Source organism: Ranitomeya variabilis, chromosome 3 (assembly GCF_051348905.1).
Source record: "Ranitomeya variabilis isolate aRanVar5 chromosome 3, aRanVar5.hap1, whole genome shotgun sequence".
NCBI lineage: Eukaryota > Metazoa > Chordata > Amphibia > Anura > Dendrobatidae > Ranitomeya > Ranitomeya variabilis.
Genome location: NC_135234.1, coordinates 544,978,750 through 545,000,455, shown reverse-complemented (window position 1 = coordinate 545,000,455; position 21,706 = coordinate 544,978,750). Strand labels below are relative to the sequence as shown.

At 43.9% G+C, this 21,706-nt stretch overlaps 1 protein-coding gene across 4 annotated transcripts in view; it reads left to right on the top strand.

The window, feature by feature from the left end:
• FARP1 (FERM, ARH/RhoGEF and pleckstrin domain protein 1) overlaps positions 1–21,706 on the top strand; it is a 287,123-nt gene that overhangs the window by 54,556 nt on the left and 210,861 nt on the right. For all 4 annotated transcript variants that reach the window (XM_077297120.1, XM_077297122.1, XM_077297123.1 and 1 more), the window contains exon 2: positions 2,441–2,634. In XM_077297120.1, coding sequence (XP_077153235.1) covers positions 2,464–2,634 — 171 coding nt within the window. In that variant the 5' untranslated portion in view covers positions 2,441–2,463. The remainder of the gene's footprint in view (positions 1–2,440; positions 2,635–21,706) is intronic.

Genomic DNA, 21,706 nt, shown 5'->3' with positions numbered 1-21,706 from the left:
TTTTTAATTATTTTTAACATTAGATCTTTTTACTATTGATGCTGCATAGGCAGCATCAATAGTAAAAATTTGGTCACACAGGGTTAATAGCAGCGTTAATGGAGTGCGTTACACCGCGGCATAACGCGGTCCGTTAGCGCTGCGATTAACCCTGTGTGAGCGCTGACTGGAGGGGAGTATGGAACGGGCACTGACTGCGGGGAGGAAAGAGCAATGGTCGTGGGCGTTTTGCCATGACCAATCAGCGACTTGGATTCCATAACAGACAGAGGCCGCGACCAATGAATATCCGGGACAGACAGACAGACTGAAGTACCCCTTAGACAATTATATAGTAAATAATGCAGACTGCTGACAGGTCACTGATCCCGCACTGACCTGCCCCCTAGTTTACATATTATATATTTTGAAAAATAAAAAAAATCACCAGCAGGCAGGCGGTGACGCCTGTGCCTCAGCATGATTGCATGTGTAATGTGCTGTTCGTTCTTTTATAACATTGTATAAATAAATTAATCGAAAAAAGTGTCTGAAAATAGTGCTGGCCGGACTTGCGCAGTAGCAGCTATCGGCGATCTGATAACTGGTACTGCACAGGTGCTGTCCGTGCCTTTTTGCTAGAGGGAAAAAAAAACTCCAAGATGACGGTCCCTGTGCAGTAGCAGCTATCGGAACTTCGATAGCTGCTACTGTACAGACACCGGCATCGCCATCTTGGAGGAGGAATTTTTTTCTCACCAGGAAGATGGCGCCTGCGCAGTAGCAGCTATCGGCTATCACCGTTAGATACTACTACGCAGGCAGCGCCATCTTGGAGAGGGAATTTTTCTTCTCTAGCAAGATGGCGCCTACTGCGCAGGCGTGGCCGGCGCCATTTTCAAACACTTTTTTTTTTCTGATGAATTTATAGCATGATATAAAAGAATGAACTGACTGCACATTAAACATGCGATCATGCTGCAGCATGTAAAATAGGGGGCAGGTCACTGAGGGACCAGTGACCTGTCAGAAGACATTTTTTTGGGTGGAAAATAGCAGAAAAATATTTTTAGAAGATGGGGTCTGTCTTATTGTCCGAATTTAAGGTATCTGACCTGAGAGCCAGCGGTGGTACAGCGGGATCACAGAAGGCAGGGTCCCTTCCTCAGGAAGCCAGCGGTGGCAGAAGTAGAGTACTGCTGCAGTCCCAGGGTGCAATGCTGCGGGTCTGGTGTCGGCAGTGAGGCAGAGCTGGAGCAGGGTCCCATTCTCAGGATGCCAGCGGTGGCAGAAGTGAGGCAATGCTGCAGTCCCGGGGTGCGATGCTGCAGATCATGGCGCCGGGTCCCTTCTTCAGGATGCCGGTGGCAGAAATGTGGCAATGCCGCGGCCTGGTGTCCACGGTGAGCAGAGCCGAGTGCATCACCGATTTCCCTGCGGCCATCTTCCTAAAGCCGAATGCCGCCGAGACTTCTATCTGCCTCCGGCGGCCATTTTCCTGAAGCCTCCGGCGGCCCACAGCTTCAGGAAAGATGACCGCAGGGAAACCGGTGATGCACTCTGCTCACCGTGGATACCGGGCCGTGGCGCCGCCACATTTCTGCCACCGGCATCCTAAAGAAGGGACCCTGCTCAGGTGCACTCCACACCGCCCACTGCTGCAACATTGCCACACCTTTGCCACAGTCCCCGGTAAGCCTGCGTTTGCACTATAAGATGCTCCTCCCATTTTCTTCCCAACTTTTTTTTGGGGAAAGTGCGTCTTATAGTCCGAAAAAATACGGTACACATGAATACCTAATCAGAGCACCACATGAAGACCTCCACAGGCCACCCCAGATCACGAGCATATCATTAACTCAAAACTGAAAATAAAGATATAACAACAACCAGAAGACGAATTTCATCAACCAAGGTATCATTTTTATCAGTATAATGGCGCCGACCTGACACTGTCTGTAGGTTACTGTGCACAATTCTGCTGACAGGTTCCCTTTAAGGTCGTCATATGAAGTACCGTAAATTTCCCTCCTGGATATTTTTCTATGATTGGTCATCGAATGACTAGCTAATAAAGGAATGTCCTGCAATTAGCTGTAGATATCCTGGCTCCTTCACTGTGTGGCTGTGTTTGTAGCTGTTTTGGGCGACAATTGTTACTTTTTAAACATCTTATTAGTAGACTTTACAACCAGGTGTTTTTATAACTCTGCTGTAGTTTAGATTTTGACAATAACTGGTTCAGTACCAGTGGCGTAACTTGAAACTCATGGGCCCTGATGCAAAAGCTCCAACCGGGCTCCCAAATATTTTAAATCTTTAATGGCAATAGTCTTTTTCTATAGGCCAAAGGTACTTTTAGGGCCCCCTAGGCTCCAGGGCCTGGGTGTGATTGCAATCCCTGCACCTGTTGTAGTTACACCCCTGTTCAGTACTAATATACCGGTCTTTCTCTTCACAGTGGCACACGATAAGAGGTAAAGGATGGGGGAGATAGAGCAGCAGCCGACCGCAGCCTCTCGGTTAGGTGCTCCAGAGAGTGCCGGGATCAGCACTTTAGAACATGGTACCAAACCACCTCTGTCACCACAAGGAAAGTCTTATCCATTCAAAGTCCAAATGTTGGATGACACACAGGAAACCATTGAAGCTCCGGTAAGTGTTTTAATTGCTTTCTAAAGTCTAACGTTGTATTGTTTGCAATCTGGATCAAGAGACTGGACTTTGGTAACAAGTAGTGTTGTCATTATTGCTCAAGTTACTAACAAACCAGTACGTATACGTTGCCCTAGTCTGTCATGTGCATATCCTCTAAGATGGTTATTCTAATACCATCTGAACAGATTGCACCTATGGTTTTTAGTATAAATGTACTGTATTGCTATTGTGCTGCATGACTCCTGCCGCCCAAACTGTTCTTTCCGTGCTATAAACATTTAGGCAGTTGACTATAGTGAGTACTGCCTATTTGTGGTCCAGGGCTGCCGGTTAGGGGGTATAGAGTCTTATTCAATATGGATTGCGTTCATTGGATTCTATGAATTTCTCATATCTAATCATCAGGGTTGTGAAAGGGAGCAGCGGCTTTTGAACCGCTTAAAGCAGCACGCCAGCAGGGTTTTCTTTTATTTCTCCGCTTTTGTACTGCCACTATAATAGGTCACCTGCCTGTAATATTGTACTTGCCAGCCACTGTCATCTTCTGTTTTGGTGCCACTCCAGTTGTCTGCTGTAGTTTGTGACCTGCTCCAGTGTTTGCTGGGCAAGCCAGTCGCTTCTCAATGTAAAGTAGAAAAACTTGTTACTCCAAAATAAAAATAAACGTGAACATTTTTTATGGGCAATCCAAAATTGTACAGACGTTTCGGTCTGTCTCAGACCTTCATCAGTGTTCAATATGCAGAATATGCCTTTATTTCGCATTATCCATCTTATTGCTTCCCAATGAAAATCTATGAGGCCAGAACGAGTCTGCTATAGATTTGCATTGGGAGCTTGTGAACGTTACCTCTGACTTCCAGTCAGTCAGGAGCTGCAGTCACAAGATGTAGGCAAAGGACCAGAGCGGTTCCGGGAAGAGCAGAAGACGGCATCTTGTAAGTATCTTACTAGGTGCAGGGAGCATTCGTTAGTGATACCACTCCAGCGGTGAAATAAAAAAAATGTTGGGTTGGTGCTTTAAACACTTTTTATATTAAAAAAGGCACCATATGGGTATTAAAAAGAAAAAACAAGCAATACGATTCTACCAGAGCCACAAGCCAACCCTACCTGTGTCTCCAGCTGGTCTACTCACTTCCTCCTTGTGTAAAGTATGGGACCGGCTTCAGGCCTCAAATTCCATCAACTCAGAAGTGATCTCTCTCTCTCCTCAGAATGTGATCAGTGGTCCCTGATTGGCTGCAGTGGTCACATTATGTCACCTGGAAGAAGTGAGGAGACATTTGGGTTACACAGGCAGCAATGCAGTAGAGTGGTGAGGATTTATTAGTTGAGTATCCATTCCTATATGTTGCGATGCCTTGTTTCATAGTCTTAACCTTTATTGTGTAGCGAGTCGTTGCGTGCAAGCCTGTCCTAACATGGTGTATTTCTAATGCCGATAGAGATCCATTCCTCCTCCCTTCTGTGTGCTGGAGGTGAAAGGAAAAGCCACTTTACGTACAAAAGAAATAAAAGGAAAAATCAAAGTGCTAAGGCAGCTATGGTGCACATGTATAATGAGTATAGGGTAGCCTGGGCACTAGTGCATGGTAGCTGTGCACTGCCACTCATTCTTCCAGTCCAGTGTATGCCAGAAGGGCACTGTTGCCATATGTTGGGTGCATGTGGGGGTCACATGGATATGATGTATGCACCAAATGGAAGTAAACAAGATGTGAGAAAAGTGTGGTATGAACCTAGCCTGAGCCCATGATTGCTGTAAGTTTTATTGTAACCACCTCTATTTGTGATGTGTTTGCCTCTGGGGAAAAAATGGTTGCTCTGAAGCACAGACAAAATTACTATTGATTTTCCTCTGAGAAGTCAATTAAATAAAAATGAAACGGTGCTCCACATTTACAGTATGCCTGCTAGAAATGGTGAAAACTACAGATAGACATCTTTATAGCTTCATGTACAGATTCAAAAGTGTTCACATATGTTGCATTTGCAGACACGTCTCTTACCACAAGATCCACCCTCATTCTGAGACTGTTACTTACAAGAATTAGTCTTATTGTACCGGGTTTCCTTCTCCCTGCCTATTCAACTTTGATGTAGTCTGTTACTCAGCTGAGAGAAGCTCAGAATAAGGGTTATTGTCCGAATCTTCAGTCCAAGTCGAGTGCGATGTGACAAAACATCAGATCGTACTCGGACCGATTTATTCTATGGGGTTGTGCATACGTCCGAAAATTGCACCACTCAACCATGCAACTTAATGAGACTGTGGAAAACATCGGACTGCACTCAGATGACAACTGAGGGCAGTCTGATTTTCACAGACTGACAGAATGGAGAAGATGGAGACATTTTTTCCCCATCTTCTCCTCATCCAAGAAAATTGGATCACACTGATCAGCATAATTGACCCGATTCTTTTCGATGAGAGAATATACACTCCTATGACTTTCAGTTTCTCGGGTTACCCCATCCTGCTGCCTGCAATAGACAGCACAACACAGTTTATAGAAGGCAATTGGTGCAAAACTGTTAATGGAATCCAATTATAAAAATTAGCTTTAGACCGAAAAAAAAAAAAATGGTTCCCAAAGGTGGGCAAACCCACTGTGATACCAACAGTAAATCTGAACACCAAATGTTGAGGACTTGGAGCCAAAGTCTGTGTCGGAACATATGACAAGCTGCATCCCATGCAAAAAATGTCAACAAGGATAAATCTCATGTAACCTATTCCCAAGGATTCTGCAGAGACGGTGATCAAGTTAATATCGTACAACCGTTGCCAAATGTGTTTTACATGGAGTTAGCTGCACATAATCTTCTGACATAATTAGACAATGAAATGGAAAGCACATTAGCACGTAACAACAGCAATGTGTGAATCACCTATACTGTAAGGCAAACACGGCAGAATGAGCTCATGGAGCGGGGAAGCGCCAGGACAAACACGCACATTCAGGAAAATTAAACATTTCTGTGTCGCAGCAGACAACGCAGCTGAATAAACACATGCCCTAACCCTGGTCAATAAATAACGGCTGTTTACTTCCAGCGTCCAACAACTACTCCTGCAGCCTTCCTGAATCTTCCCTGTCATGAAAAAGTGTAGCCTTACGTCAATGTTATCCGAAATCTGACAGATGGCTATATATGGGCTCAGCTGGTGTAGAAATGCATTATGTACATACAGGCCGTTCAGATCAGGCTGTATGGTACTCGCAAGCCGCAGGACAGATCGGGGATTACAAGTGGATTCCCACCTTTAGGCCACGTTCACACGTTCAGTATTTGGTCAGTATTTTACATCAGTATTTCTAAGCTAAAACCAGGAGCGGGTAGAAAATGCAGAAATGGTGACGCGTTTCTATTATACATTTTCTAAATGTTCCTTTCCTGGTTTTAGCTTACAAATACTTCCTAAAATACTGACCAAATCCTGAACGTGTGAATGAGGCCTATGATATTTCATACATGTCTGATAGATACAGGTTTTGCCTATGGGATTTGATTGTATATAAAGAAGAGGGGTCCCTCAGCCCTCATCCAGCCTCTGGAGGCAGCTGCCTCATCCAGATGGAGAATACGTGGATTTGACAGGCACTTTATGGTCAGTATAAATGACCCACACTCGGAAATAAGTGAGGATCTCAGTCATTACCCCTATTTATCAGGTATATCATGTGGCTAGGCTAATTTGTTTGAAGAAAACACCATAGCTAAAAAAAAAAAAAAAAAATCAACCAATCCCCACATGTGGCACTTGATACTTCTTGGCTATAATAGTTTAAGGCCAAGTATTAAAAAATCACCAATGACAAAAATTGTTGTTTTCTTGGCTGAGTTAGAAGAACTGTAAGAACATTTCAGTGCATGTGATAAAGGCATGAGATTCGACCACTGGTACTCCCACCAAATGCCAGAATGTAAATTTTTACCGCCGTTATAATGGAGCGGCAATGCTCCACTTCATTCATTCTCTATGGATTACAATATGTCTACACTATATGAGCTTTATTTGTCTAGTAATAAAAACCAATCCCGATGTAATAGACATATGAGGAGATATACTAAACACTGAAAAATCACACTTTCCTTTGAGCCCCCACACACCGGGTTTCAGCAGAGCATCGTCATGACAGGCACAAGGGTCTTCAGCACCCTGCACAGTAGCTACGCACTGTAAATGCCACTGACAGAGATTGACAGCAGTTTTTAAGTTATTAACAGAAGCCGGCGAAATTCTCTGCTCCACACATTGCTGTTAGAGGCAGATCCTCTCTGGGTATCACAGCCATTATCTGCTAGCAATGATGCAAGCTCACTTTTTCAACTGGCATCAAAGATGGAGGACCCGACGTATCATAATAGTACATTATTTGTCAGGAAGTGGTTAATATCGTTGGCGATTTCTACCTCTGTAAGCTAGCTTGATTTCTTTTGTACATTTTCTGTTGAGATCTTCAAGGCTTCCCTTAATCGAGAGCTTTTAAAAAGTTCCAGGTTCTTGTATTTCCCCTTTGTAATGTTTTGTTGAATATTACTTTGAAGCTTACCATACTATGGTCACTGCTGCCCAAGTTCTACTGGACCCATAGATCTGATATTGTACAGTGCTGTTCACCATTATTGGCACCTCTTCATTTCTTTCATAGACTGTACAATATCTTAAATAAATGGAAAGGTTCCAAAGTTATATCCTCAAGATTTTTTAATTAGTAGTCCAAAGTAATACAACGGTAAAACATTGTTTTTCAACTTATATGTTGTAATTTCAAAGAATATACAGAATAAATAGCATGTGCAGCAATAAAGGCACCCCTAATTAATATTTGGTGGCACACTCTTTGGCATTGATGACAGCCTCCCAATGTGTCTTGTAGTCATCAATAAGCTTCTTCCACTTCTCAGCTGGTGTTTTCTCCCACTTTTCCTTTGCAGTTTGCTCTAGCTCTTGAATGTTTGCATGGTTCTTCTCCCTAATGGCAGAATTCAGCTGTTTTTAGTAAAAAAAATTTTAAGGGAAGTGGAATACAATACACACGAAAGGATATTAATATTAAAAACATATAACCTAAAAGGGATGGGAAAGGGATGGGAGAAAGAGTATGAAAAGGGGTAAAACTTTAATAGGGCAAGAGGGAAAAAGTCGGTAATGGAACAGAGAAAAGAAATACCTGTAAAGACAAGTGGGGAGAGACAAGTGTACTTTTGTAATACTGAGTAATGAATGAGTATTATGCAATGATGTAATATTTTGCTGAAAATTCCCTGTAGTAAAATAAAAGAAAAACACAAAACAAAAGCATGTTTGTATTAAGGACAAAAAGAATAAGACTGTTAATTGCTATGTACTATTGTCAGGATCGAAAAACATCAACTATGGGGAGGAAATATTCGGTTTAAAGTTTCCAGTATTAAGATGACCACCTATTGGAACAAGAACAGATTAAAATCTTGTCCATTATAATCCAAGGAACCCATAGTTGAAAAACCGTTATTAGATAAATTGTAATCCAAGGAAAGTGGTTTAGTTAAAACAATGTCCAATAATTGTAATCCAAGTGAGGCAATATAAGATTCTTGTATTCCAAAATTGTAATCCATGTATAAGGCTTGAAATTTAAGTCTGTTTTATACAACCATTCATAGAATAAAGATGAGAAGAAAAGAGATTCAGCCAAATACTAGATTAGTAGAGTTATTTGTAATCCAGGTTTAAGTCATGTAGGGAGTGTCAATTGGTGATTTGTAGGAATTCTCAATTGTCAAAGGAGATCCAGACCTTTGTCTGGCGAGTCAATAGTATGGAATTTGTTACCAAGTTGGATTGGTACCATTTGTATTTTATCCCTGCATGAAGAAGGGCCTTGGTTGTGAATGAGAAAGCTTTTCTATGTTGAATTGTTGTTTTAGATAGATCGGATGGATTCGTATGGAGTTGGAAGTTTCGTAGCATCCCTTGTTAAAGCAAGTACTGTAGGTCGTTTCTAAATTGTGTAGATTTCAAAGTTACAATTGCATCTCTTGTGATTCCTGTTGGGAGGTTATTTGAGTTGGGGATTCTGAAGGCTTTAATCACTGGGATTTCTGTAGGAAGATCCAGAATTAAATGCGACACATCTGACAAATGTAGCATTTTAACAATGGTGGTCTGATCTTTTCTGGCAGTCGCCTTATTTTAAAGTTGTTCTTCCTAGAAATATCTTAAAAATAAACCATTTGTGATTTTAAAGAATACCGTATATACTCGAGTATAAGCCGACCCGAGTATAAGCCGACCCCCCTAATTTTGCCACAAAAAACTGGGAAAACTTATTGACTCGAGTATAAGCCTATGGTGGAAAATGCAGCAGCTACCGGTGCATTTCAAAATTAAAAATAGATGCTCCATACTGTTCATTATGGCCCCATAGATGCTCCACATAAAGCTGTGCCACATATAATGCTCTGCACTGTTCATTATGGCCCCATAGATGTTCCACATAAAGCTGTGCCATATATAATGCTCTGCACCGTTCAGTATAGCCCCATAGACGCTCCACATAAAGCTGCCCCATATATAATGCTCTGCACAGTTCATTATGGCCCCATAGATGCTCTGTAGAAAGCTGTGCCATATACAATGCTCTGCACCTTTGATTATGGCCCCATAGATGCTCCATAGAAAGCTGTGCCATATATAATGCTCTGCACAGTTCATTATGGCCCCATAGATGCTCCATAGAAAGCTGTGCCATATACAATGCTCTGCACCTTTGATTATGGCCCCATAGATGCTCCATAGAAAGCTGTGCCATATAAAATGCTCTGCACCTTTGATTATGGCCCATAGATGCTCCATAGAAAGCTGTGCCATATAAAATGCTCTGCACCTTTGATTATGGCCCCATATATAGCTGTGCCATATACAATGCTCTGCACCTTTGATTATGGCCCCATAGATAGCTGTGCCATATATAATGCCCTGCACCTTTGATTATGGCCCCATAGATAGCTGTGCCATATACAATGCTCTGCACCTTTGATTATGGCCCCATAGATAGCTGTGCCATATATAATGCCCTGCACCTTTGATTATGGCCCCATAGATAGCTGTGCCATATATAATGCTCTGCACCTTTGATTATGGCCCCATAGATAGCTGTGCCATATATAATGCTCTGCACCTTTGATTATGGCCCCATAGATGCTCCACATAAAGCTGTGCCATATATAATGCTCTGCACCGTTGCCCCATAGATACTCCACATAAATCTGTGCAATATACAATGCTGCTGCAATAAAAAAAAACAAAACACATACTCACCTCTCTTGCTTGCAGCTCCTCAGCGTCCCGTCTCGGCGTCTCTCTGCACTGACTGATCAGGCAGAGGGAGGCGCGCACACTATATGCGTCATCGCGCCCTCTGACCTGCACAGTCAGAACAAGAGGACGCGAAGACAGAGTGGCGCTCGGCGTGTGGAACGCGGACAGGTAACTATGACATACTTACCTGCTCCCGGCGTCCCTGGCTCCTTCTCCCGGACAGCTGGTCTCCGGGTGCCGCAGCCTCTTCCTCTGTCAGCGGTCACCGTTACCGCTGATTAGAGGAATGAATTTGCGGCTCCGCCCCTATGGGAGTGGAGTCCATATTCATTTCTCTAATGAGCGGTACCATGTGACCGCTGAACAGGGGATGAGCTGCGGCACCGAAGACCGTGGGACGGGCAGGGGGAGCGCCAGGAGTGCCGGGACTAGGTGAGTATGCGACACGCTCTCTCCCCCTCACCCGCCGACCCCACCGCCGACCGTGACTCGAGTATAAGCCGAGAGGGGCACTTTCAGCCCAATAATTTGGGCTGAAAATCTCGGCTTATACTCGAGTATATACGGTAAATCTCTTTTTGCATAGATTTAAAGGGAGAGGGCAGGTGATTTGGTGGGATTGAAATACGTGCCTGTAAATATATATACAATCTTAGTAAATCTGTCATTTGAGTTAAAATTTTCAGGAATTCTTGAATTTAGGGTGTCAAGTTTTCTGTGGAGAAATTTTTGTATAGATAGCTTAAGATATTTGAATAAGTTTATGATAAACTAGATGGCAGCCCGATTCTAAAGAATCGGGAGTCTAGAATCCATATATACTTTATTTATTCAAATGTAAGAATAATACAATTAATAAATAATAGTAAGAAAGAACAAAAAATGGCTGCACTCACCAGCTCTTGACAATTCTTGACAGTACGGCACATTTCTGATTGGTCGCTCGCGGCAGGCGGCAACCAATCAGAAAAGTGCCGCGCACCACGAAGGCATATATCTTTGTCCACCCTGAGCGGGTGTAGGACGCTGGTGACGTCACTTATCTCCGGACATTATCTCCGGACATTATCTCCGGACAAAGCCACGGAAGTTGGCACAAATTGCCGGAAGTAGTATTCTAGGCAATTATATATTAGATTTTAATGTTATCAGTGTTTACCTTTGAACGTTTATATTGTATTGTCCTGTCACCAGCCATGTGTACGATTATCGGCCGAAAGCCTCTCTGGAACCAATAATCACCCCATGTAAAGGTATCTTTATAAGTTAAAGATTCAGAATACTATGACTTTTATCATATCCTGAACAGTCAAGTTTTTTATGAACCGTTAAGGTTTTCTGGTTGAAGTAAAAAAAACTGAGTGTTTACAGTTTGAAACCATAAAATGTTGAAAAATTATGTCATTCTTGAGTATATCACTCAATGGTGCTCATAAACGTGTCAAATTTGATCTATAATATACTTTAATATACGTTACTTTAATCTTTAATATACTTAAGAACAGGGCCCCAGACATCACACAGGGGGTCTGAAACACCGCACAGTGGTCCAAAATATCGCTGTGCTCTGCCTGGGGCCCCATATGCTGCCTGGGGCCCCTGTGCTCTGCCTGGGGCCCCCTATGCTGCCTGGGGCCCCTGTGCTCTGCCTGGGGCCCCATGTTCTGCCTGGGGCCCCTGTGCTCTGCCTGGGGCCACTGTGCTCTGCCTGGGGCCCCATATGCTGCCTGGGGTCCCTGTGCTCTGCCTGGGGCCCCATATGCTGCCTGGGGCCCCTGTGCTCTGCCTGGGGCCCCATAGGCTGCCTGGGGCCCCTGTGCTCTACCTGGGACCACTGTGCTCTGCCTGGGGCCCCATATGCTGCCTGGGGCCCCTGTGCTCTGCCTTGGCCCCTGTGCTCTGCCTGGGGCCCCATGTTCTGCCTGGGGCCACTGTGCTCTGCCTGGGGCCCCATAGGCTGCCTGGGGCCCCTGTGCTCTGCCTGGGACCACTGCTCTGCCTGGGGCCCCTGTGCTCTGCCTGGGGCCCCTGTGCTCTGCCTGGGGCCACTGTGCTCTGCCTGGGGCCCCATATGCTGCCTGGGGCCCCTGTGCTCTGCCTGGGGCCCCATATGCTGCCTGGGGCCCCTGTGCTCTGCCTGGGGCCCCTGTGCTCTGCCTGGGGCCCCATGTTCTGCCTGGGGCCCCATGTTCTGCCTGGGGCCACTGTGCTCTGCCTGGGGCCCCTGTGCTCTGCCTGGGACCACTGTGCTCTGCCTGTGGCCCCATATGCTGCCTGGGGCCCCTGTGCTCTGCCTGGGGCCACTGTGCTCTGCCTGGGGCCCCATATGCTGCCTGGGGCCACTGTGCTCTGCCTGGGGCCCCATATGCTGCCTGGGGCCCCTGTGCTCTGCCTGGGGCCCCTGTGCTCTGCCTGGGGCCCCATATGCTGCCTGGGGCCCCATATGCTGCCTGGGGCCCCTGTGCTCTGCCTGGGGCCCCTGTGCTCTGCCTGGGGCCCCGTGCTCTGCCTGGGGCCCCATGTTCTGCCTGGGGCCCCATGTTCTGCCTGGGGCCCCTGTGCTCTGCCTGGGGCCACTGTGCTCTGCCTGGGGCCCCATATGCTGCCTGGGGCCCCTGTGCTCTGCCTGGGGCCCCATATGCTGCCTGGGGCCCCTGTGCTCTGCCTGGGGCCCCATGTTCTGCCTGGGGCCACTGTGCTCTGCCTGGGGCCCCATATGCTGCCTGGGGCCCCTGTGCTCTGCCTGGGGCCACTGTGCTCTGCCTGGGGCCCCATATGCTGCCTGGGGCCCCTGTGCTCTGCCTGGGTGTAGGACACTGGTGACGTCACTTAGCTCCGGACATTAGCTCCGGACATTATCTCCGGACATTAGCTCCGGACAAAGCCACGGAAGTTGGCACAAATTGCAGGAAGTAGTATTCTAGGCAATTATATATTAGATAGTTCCAATACCAACTTGTGTACACAGAGATTTTCTGAATTTATGGAGTAATCTCTATTGGCATCTATGAGTAGATTTCCCAAATCTTTATCCTCATATGTAATAAAGGGGATGATGAGAGATAGTACAGCATTACAGGCTTTCAATATAAACTCTTTTGCAGGAGGAGTTGCAGAAACATACATATTTTTGACTAAGGTGTGGACATTCCTGTAAACTTCATGAGAACGGGAAACCTTTAATCTTAAACTAGATGTGCATGGGACCTGTTCTAATAAAACAATATTTTCATTTTGCATTTGGCATTTAGCTTTTATCCAGCCTCCTTCTTTCAGGGCTTCTACATTTAGTCAGCTATCCAACCCACTCAATTCCAACACCCTATTGCTACTTGAAGTTTGGATCTCTCCAGTAGGAGTTAAATACCCAAAGGTTTTCAATGGGATTGAGGCCAGGACTCATTGATGGAAATTTTAAATCAGTCCATTTTTTCTTTTTTAACCATTCCTGTGTACTTTTGAATGTGTTCTTTGGGTCATTGTCTTGCGGGAGGACCCATGATCTCGGTCTCAGACCAAGTTTTCATACACTGGGTAAGACATTCGCTCTAAAATCTCTTCTCTGAAATTCTCTGATTTCATGATTCCTGTTAAATGGTCAAGGCCTCCAGTACCGGATGCACAAAGCAGTCCCACAGCATTATAGATCCTCCACCATGCTGTACTGTTGGTAGGGTGTTCTTTTCCTTATAAGTTTCATTGTGCTGTCTGTAAACAAACTGTTGCTTTGAATTGCCAAAAAGCTCTATTTTTGTTTCATCTGTCCACAGAACATTTCCGAGAAGGATTGTGATTTATCAAGGTACTCTTTGGCAAAGATCAGTCATTCCTTTTTATGTCTTTTCTTCAGCAGTGGTTTCTTCATTGGCCTTTGCCCATAAAGCTCTGCTTGGTTTAGTGTGCGATGTATGGTATTTGTTGAAACTATGACCCCCGATTGTTCCAGGTTGGCCTTCAAGTCTTTGGATATTTAACGTGGTGTTTTTCCCACCATTCGCACCAACATCTCTTGTCAATTTTCTTCTTTACCCCACGTCCAGGGAAGTTCTTGATGGTTCCATGCTTGATGCTTGGCAAACTTTTTAAAAACATTGCACACTGTTTAAACTGGAATTCCAACGTCTATGGAGATGCCCTTTTATCCTTTTGGAAGTCTTGTTCAGCTCCTTTGTCTTCACCATTGTGACAAAGGAACAGGACATACCATGTGGCTTTTTAAAACACTGAAGTCATCATTTATTGGCTAATTCATGTCACAGGTGATTCTTATTTGTGATTTACTACAGCAGTGTTTCTCAACTCCAGTCCTCAAGACCCACCAACAGGCCGTGTTTTCAGGATTTCCATAGGTGATGAAGTTAATGCTGAAGCAGGTGATGAAATTATCACCTGTGAAATACTAAGAGATCCTGAAAACTTGACCTATTGGTGGGTCTTGAGGACCGGAGTTGAGAAACACTGTACTATAGGCAAGGCAAAATGTGTTTCCATACTAATTTAATGTAAAGGGTGCCAGTACCAATGTCACAGCAAGCTTTAGGTTTTTCTATTTTTCCCTACCATTGTTTTTTGGTTTAAATTATTGTTTCTAATTTGCTCTATTGTATTTAACCCATTATTGACTGCTGATATGCCTTTTAACGACAGCAGCTAAGGGTACTTATTTCTCAGCTCCGCTTTTTAACGGCACTGAGAAATAAGTGTATAGCGCCTCCCAGCGTTGGAAATTCTCCATGGTCTTAGCTTCCGTGGGTAGCTGAGACCATGGAGAACATGATTTGGGTCGATTTTTACCGACTCCTGTGTTGCCATCACCGTTATTCACCGAATAACGGCGACCACAAAAAAAAGTCCATTATCCCATTTAATGTTTTTCTCCTCTGATGTGATTGCACATCAGAGGAGAGAGAAATGGGGTCTCCTGATTCTCCCCCGGTACTTCCGGTGTCCCTGGAACCTTCTGCATCCCCCCGTGATGTCCCCCCCCGGCCGGCAATGTCTTCTTCCAGGAAGAAAATGGTGGGCGCTTGCACAATGCTCCCGCCGAGATCCACTGTTTCAGATACATCAGGGGGTCTCCAAACGCGACATGCACCACCATTGGTTCCAGCCAATTTTGCTTTCAAAAAGTCAATTGGTGCTCCCTCCCTTCTGAGCCCTGCCATGCGCCCAAACAGTGGCTTTCCCCCACGTACGGGGTATTGGCGTGCTCAGGAGAAATTGCACAACACATTTTGTGGTCCGTTTTCTTCTGATACCCTTGTGAAAATAAAGAAATTGGTTCCAAAGTAATTTTTTTGTTAAAAAAGTAAAATGTTCATTTTTAACTTCCACATTGCTTTAGTTTTCGTAAAGCACCTGAAGGGTTAATAAACTTGTTGAATGTGGTTTTGCGCACCTTGAGGGGTGCAGTTGTTAGAATGGAGTCACTTTTGGGTATTTTTTGTTATATTGACCCCCCAAACTCACATCAAATGTGAGGTGGTCCCTAAAAAACAATGGTTTTGTAAATTTTGTTGGAAAAATTAGAAATTGCTGGTTAACTTTTAACCCTTATAATGTCCTAACAAAAAATAATTGTTTCCAAAATTGTTCTGATGTAAAGTAGACATATGGGAAATGTAATTTATTAACTATTTTGTTTGACACAGCTCTCTGATTTAAGGGTACAAAAATTAGAAGTTTCAAAAATTCCAAAATTTTCACAATTTTTGCCAAATTTACGTTTTTCTTTATAAATAAACGCAAGTTATATCGAAGAAATTTTACCACTAACATGTAATGTAGTAAAATATGTCACGAAAAAACATTCTCAGATTGAGAGGGATATGTTGAAGCGTTCCAGAGCTATAACTTCATAAATTGACAGTGGTCAGAATTGTAAAAATTGGCTCAGTCATTAAGTACAAAATTGGCTCTGTCACTAAGGGATTAACTTGTGTGCGCTATACAAAAAAAAAAACCTGTTTCACTTGATTCATTTTTTTCGGGAGATATTCCACAGTATGTACTTATACTTCATGTGTGCCAATAACGATGAGCAGGACTGTATATGGTCCATTTGACAGGACCAGATCTAGTAAATTATATCCCGTTTGGTTCATCTACCATCTGAGAGAGGTACCGTATTTTTCAGATTATAAAACACACTTCTTTTCCTCCAAATTTGTGAAGGAAATGTGCGGTGGAGCAAGGTCACATTAGGCTGGGCCGCCACTTCAATAGGCCGATGGCGGCAGGAGCTGGTCGATGGAGCAGTGCCTGGGATCTCTGAAGGTGTAGGTGGCGGTAAGTGGAGTCCCCTTTCCTAATGATATGTTTGCTGTGGGCTTCTGAAAAATGGCCGCTGGAGGTGGCACATGCGCAAATTGAGATCTTGTCTGCCGAGATCTCAGTCTGCGCATGCACCATTTCAGGCAGCCATTTTCTGAAGCCCACCGCAGGGATATCTTTGGGAAAAGGGACTCCGCTCACCGCCGCCAACACCTTTTGAGATCCCAGGCCCCTTGTACCACCGCCGACCTCCAAAGCGGCGACCCTTCCTCCTGTGACCCTGCTCCACGCAGCCACTCCCTAGGGTAAGCTACCATTAAAAGGGAATATAAGACGAACCACCATTTTATTTAAATGTTTTTTTTTCTATTTTCCACCCCAACATTTGGGGTGCGTCTTATGGTTTGATGCGTCTTATAATCCCCAAATTACAGTAATTGTCTTGAACTGTGTATAAAAACTTGCAGCTTTTACCACAATCAGTAGATTATGTACCCCATTGACTGTCTATTATGGGGGATTTTAAATATCCAAAGACCTCATTATAATTTGCTGCCTTTTCTTTTTGTTGCAGCATTTCATCCTCTAAATGTTGAGTTATGTTTGGAGGCTTATCAATTAGCAGCTTACCATTAATGGCAACCCCATGTGTATTTACCTATACTGAATTTTCACAGCTCCCTCCCAATTTCCTCATTAAAGGGAACTTGTCAGCAGGATTGTGCACAGTAACCTACACACAGTGTCAGGTCGGCGCCGTTATACTGACTAAAATGATACCTTGGGTGGTGAAATCTGTCTTGTGGTTGTTTTTTAATCTTATTTTCAGTTTGTAGTTAATGAGATTCTCGTGCCGTAAGGTGGGGCTGATGTATATGGTGTTCTGATTATATATTCATAATGAAGCCTGCTGACAGGTCACTGCTCCCTCACTGACCGCCCCCAGTTTGCATAATTTTTTTCTTCTCCAGTAAGATGGCGCCGCCGGCGCGTGCGCAGTAGCGGCTATCCAATCACAGCCATCAACACCGATAGCTGCTACAGCGCAGGTGCGGCGGGCGCCATTTTCAAATTGTTTTCTTTTTTTTCCCCCTAGCTGGATAACATCAAGAAAATTTATTATTGGCACACTAACCAAGCGATTATGCTGCAGAGCAGGTACCACGGCCGGCACCTGCCTGCAGAAGTGTTTTTTGTCTCTTTCTTCAGTATGTTAGGTATTCATTATGTAAACTAGGGGGCAGGTCAGTGAGGGAGCAGTGACCTGTCAGCAGTCTGCATTATGAATATTTAATCAGAATACCATATACACCAGCCCCGCCTTAGGGCACGAGAATCTCATTAACTACAAACTGAAAATAAAGATTAAACAACGGCCACAAGACGGATTTCATCAACCAAGGTATCATTGTAATCAGTATAACGGCGCCGACCTGACAGTGTGTGTAGGTTACTGTGCACAGTCCTGCTGACAGGTTCCCTTTACTGGTCTTAAAGGGACTCTGTCACCTGAATTTGGAGGGAACAATTTTCAGCCATAGGGGCGGGGTTTTCGGGTGTTTGATTCACCCTTTCTTTACCCGCTGGCTGCATGCTGGCTGCAATATTGGATTGAAGTTCATTCTCCTCCATAGTACACGCCTGCGTAAGGCAAGATTGCCTTGTGCAGGCATGTACTACGGAGGCACACCATATTGATATTTCCAGCTTAAAGATACCTCAAATTATAGTACTATAGTCTAGACATCAACTAGAAAGTGCTATAGTGGTATCTTAATCAGTACTAATGGGAAACAAGTTCAACGTGAAAGCAGATAAAGAACATACAAAAAAAACCACGTATAGAAGAACAATGATAGAAAACTTTATTAGTACATATAAAAAGTCAATTAAAATATTATAGCCAATAGTGCTTAGTGAGCCAAGAATAGCAACAAAAGGCGTCACCAACAGGAGGGCAAGATGTTTGCAAAAACAAGTATATAATCACAGAGCAAACCACAATGAAATGGATAGGGAAAGAGGATCATAGAGGGGAAATGTAAAATAATTACCAATAACAGGTATAGATAAATATCCCAATGGTATGAACCATAGATCCTAGATGTATAAACAGTAATAAATATGGATTCTGGACCATGGGTTATAAATAGAGATACATAGTGCGCATAGGGGTTGCGGTGTCTCCATACATGTGCTGGTAAGATTTATGTACATTTATTTATGCTGACCACATGGATTGATCTAGTTGTACATTTGGGTTTTATGTACCTGGGTAGCTAGGACTAGCTTGCGGTTTTTCTTGCCTTTAGTCTTTACACTATGTATCTCTATTTATAACCCATGGTCCAGAATCCATATTTATTACTGTTTATACATCTAGGATCTATGGTTCATAGCATTGGGATATTTATCTATACCTGTTATTGGTAATTATTTTACATTTCCCCTCTATGATCCTCTTTCCCTATCCATTTCATTGTGGTTTGCTCTGTGATTATATACTTATTTTTGCAAACATCTTGCCCTCCTGTTGGTGACGCCTTTTGTTGCTATTCTTGGCTCACTAAGCACTATTGGCTATAATATTTTAATTGACTTTTTATATGTACTAATAAAGTTTTCTATCATTGTTCTTCTATACGTGGTTTTTTTGTATGTACTACGGAGGACAGAGAGTGAACTTCAATCCAATATTGCAGCCAGCATGCAGCCGGCGGGTAAGGAAAGGGTGAATCAAACACCCGAAAACCCCGCCCCTATGGCTGAAAATTGTTCCCTCCAAATTCAGGTGACAGAGTCCCTTTAAGTTGGATTTAACAAAAATGCACACCCCTATTCATTTTTTATATTTCCTGTTTTTCTGAATCTGGTGTAACCCTCCATATTTGTCACCCAGTCATGGTTGTCCTCCATCCAGGTTTATGCAATTACCACCACATCATAATCTGTATGTGACGTTAGTCTCCAAATGATGCATTTTGTTTGTAAGACTTTAGCGTTTACCAGCAGACATTTAATAGTATTAGTGTATTTATTACTCCTAATCGCTTCCCTACTTTCCTTACACGTCACTGTTCCTCGTAAATCCTCATTGACCCTTACAGTTTCCCTCTTTCTGCTCTACCTTCTTTTTTGCACAACCACCATCCCTCCCCCCAGATCTTATTTTAAAAGCTCTTCCAGCCATTGAACAACCGATTAATGTGCACCTGGTTTGTAATGTAGAACTTGTATCCAACAGAGAAGTCAGCCCAATTCTCTAGGAACCCAAACCCTTCCATCATTCATCAATTTCGAAGCCACTGCTCATGGCAATGGCAGTATTTCTGAAAACACCACATTGGAGATCCTGGACTTCAGCTTCTCTCCCAGTTCCCTGAAATAATTTGTAAGGACCTTCCATCTCCCTCTGGCTTTGTCATTGGTACCAATGTGTATAAAACACTGGGTCTTCCCCAGCCAGCAATCTGTCTGCAATATGCTGGCTGAACCAGGGCACCTGGTAGACAATACATTGTTCAGCATTCCTGGTCTCAGTGGCAGACCACCCAAGACAGAATGACAGATTTACCACACTGAAGTCAGAGGAAAGTTTCTTAGAAAGTTTGATAGTGAATCTGGCAGTGCTGTAATGACTTTATGAAAGGTAGCCATGAGACTAATGTGAATAGTCTTAATTCCAATTTCCAGCTTGTCCTTCAGTTGTAGAGTTCAGCCCCCAGTCTTACATCCTCCAGCAATAGACTGATATAAATTCCACTTTGATTCCAGATGTCATTACATTTCACCTTCATGTCTTCAAGTGTCACCTGCAGGAGGGAAAATACCATTCTTTCTACTTCCGTAATGTAGATTCACCTGCAGACTAAATGTTTGTACTTCCTTAAATATAATATGCCCTCTAGTTTGGCTAGTCTGTCTTCATTCATTGTGACAGTATTGTACACAATCAGGTTTATGTAGAACCCTGAAACTGTCCTGCTTTACACTTTGTCATAACATTGGATTAGGTTGTATGCCAATGTTCGCTCTCCCTAAATAGTAATACAAATGAAAGCAGGGCACATAAATGTGATCTGAAATGTACAATGTGAGCCGAAATACAAATTTGGTATACTTTGCAGCATGTGTGTTTATGAATGTGTGTATGTATGTATATTTACCTATCTCTGTGTATCTATACACACTACTGTCAAAAAGTTAGGGATATTTGACTTTCGAACAAAATTTATGGAGAACGTAAAAAGTTGACCATGACCATATTTTATCATGAAACGGCGTTTATTAAGTAGAAGCATACAATGGTGATTTCCTTATCTTAAACAATTTATTGAAGCAAAAGCCAACAACAGTGGTGTGCATACCCCAACAAAAAATGTCGGTCTCAAAAACTTGTCATGTGGCCTTGAGCATCAATTACAGCTTGACAATGACATCTCATGTTGTTCACAAGTCGAGTTATTGTCTGCTGCGGCATGGCATCCCATTCTTCTAGAAAGGCGGCCCTCTGGTCATTGAGGTTTTGGGGTACAGAGTTACGAGCCTCAGCATGGTTACTCCGCAGATCCCATAGGTTTTCTTCGGAAATCAGGTCTGGAGAAAGTGCAGGCCACTCCGTTGAGGTACCCCAGTCTCCAGCAGCCGTTCACTAATGATGCGACATCAATGACCTGGAGCATTGTCATCCATAAAGATTAAAGGGAATCTGTCACCTCATTTTGCCGCTATAAACTGAGGCCACCACCATTAGGGGCTTATCTATAGCATATTGTAATGTTGTAGATCAGCCTCCCCAATGTAACCTGAAAGATAAGAAAAACAAGTTAGATTATACTCACCATGGGGCGGTCCGGGTCCGATGGGCGTCGCAGGTCCTGGTCCGGCGCCTCCCATCTTCATGCGATGACCTCCTCTTCCTTCTGTTGCGGCTCCTGTGCAGGCGTACTGATTTGCCCTGTTGAGGGCAGCGTAAACTGCAGAGCGCAGGCGCCGGGCCTCTCTGACCTTTCCCAGCGCCTGTGCACTGCAGTACTTTGCTCTGCCCTCAACTGGGCAGAGAATTACTCCTGCGCAGGAGCCGTGACAGAAGCAAGGAAGAGGAAGAGTCACCGCATGAAGATGGGAGACGTCGGACCCGGACCTGCAACGCCCATCGGGGGGCTTGTCTACAGCATTACAGAATGCTATAGATAAGCCCCTAATGGCGGTGGCAGCAGTTTATAGCGGCAAAATGAGGTGACAGATTCCCTTTAAATTAGTCTTGTGTTGCTCATGCAGAGGTACAATGACTGGATTAATGATGTTATTCAAGTAGTAGAGGCTTGTCCCTGTACCATTCACAAAGTGTAGGGCAGTTCTGTATTAACTAGACATATCTGCTCACACTGTAACACCAGGCTCATCTTGTAACAACTAGTGCTGTGGAGTTGGAGTCGTGGAGTTTTAAGTTGGTATCCATTTTCGTGGAGTCGGTATAAA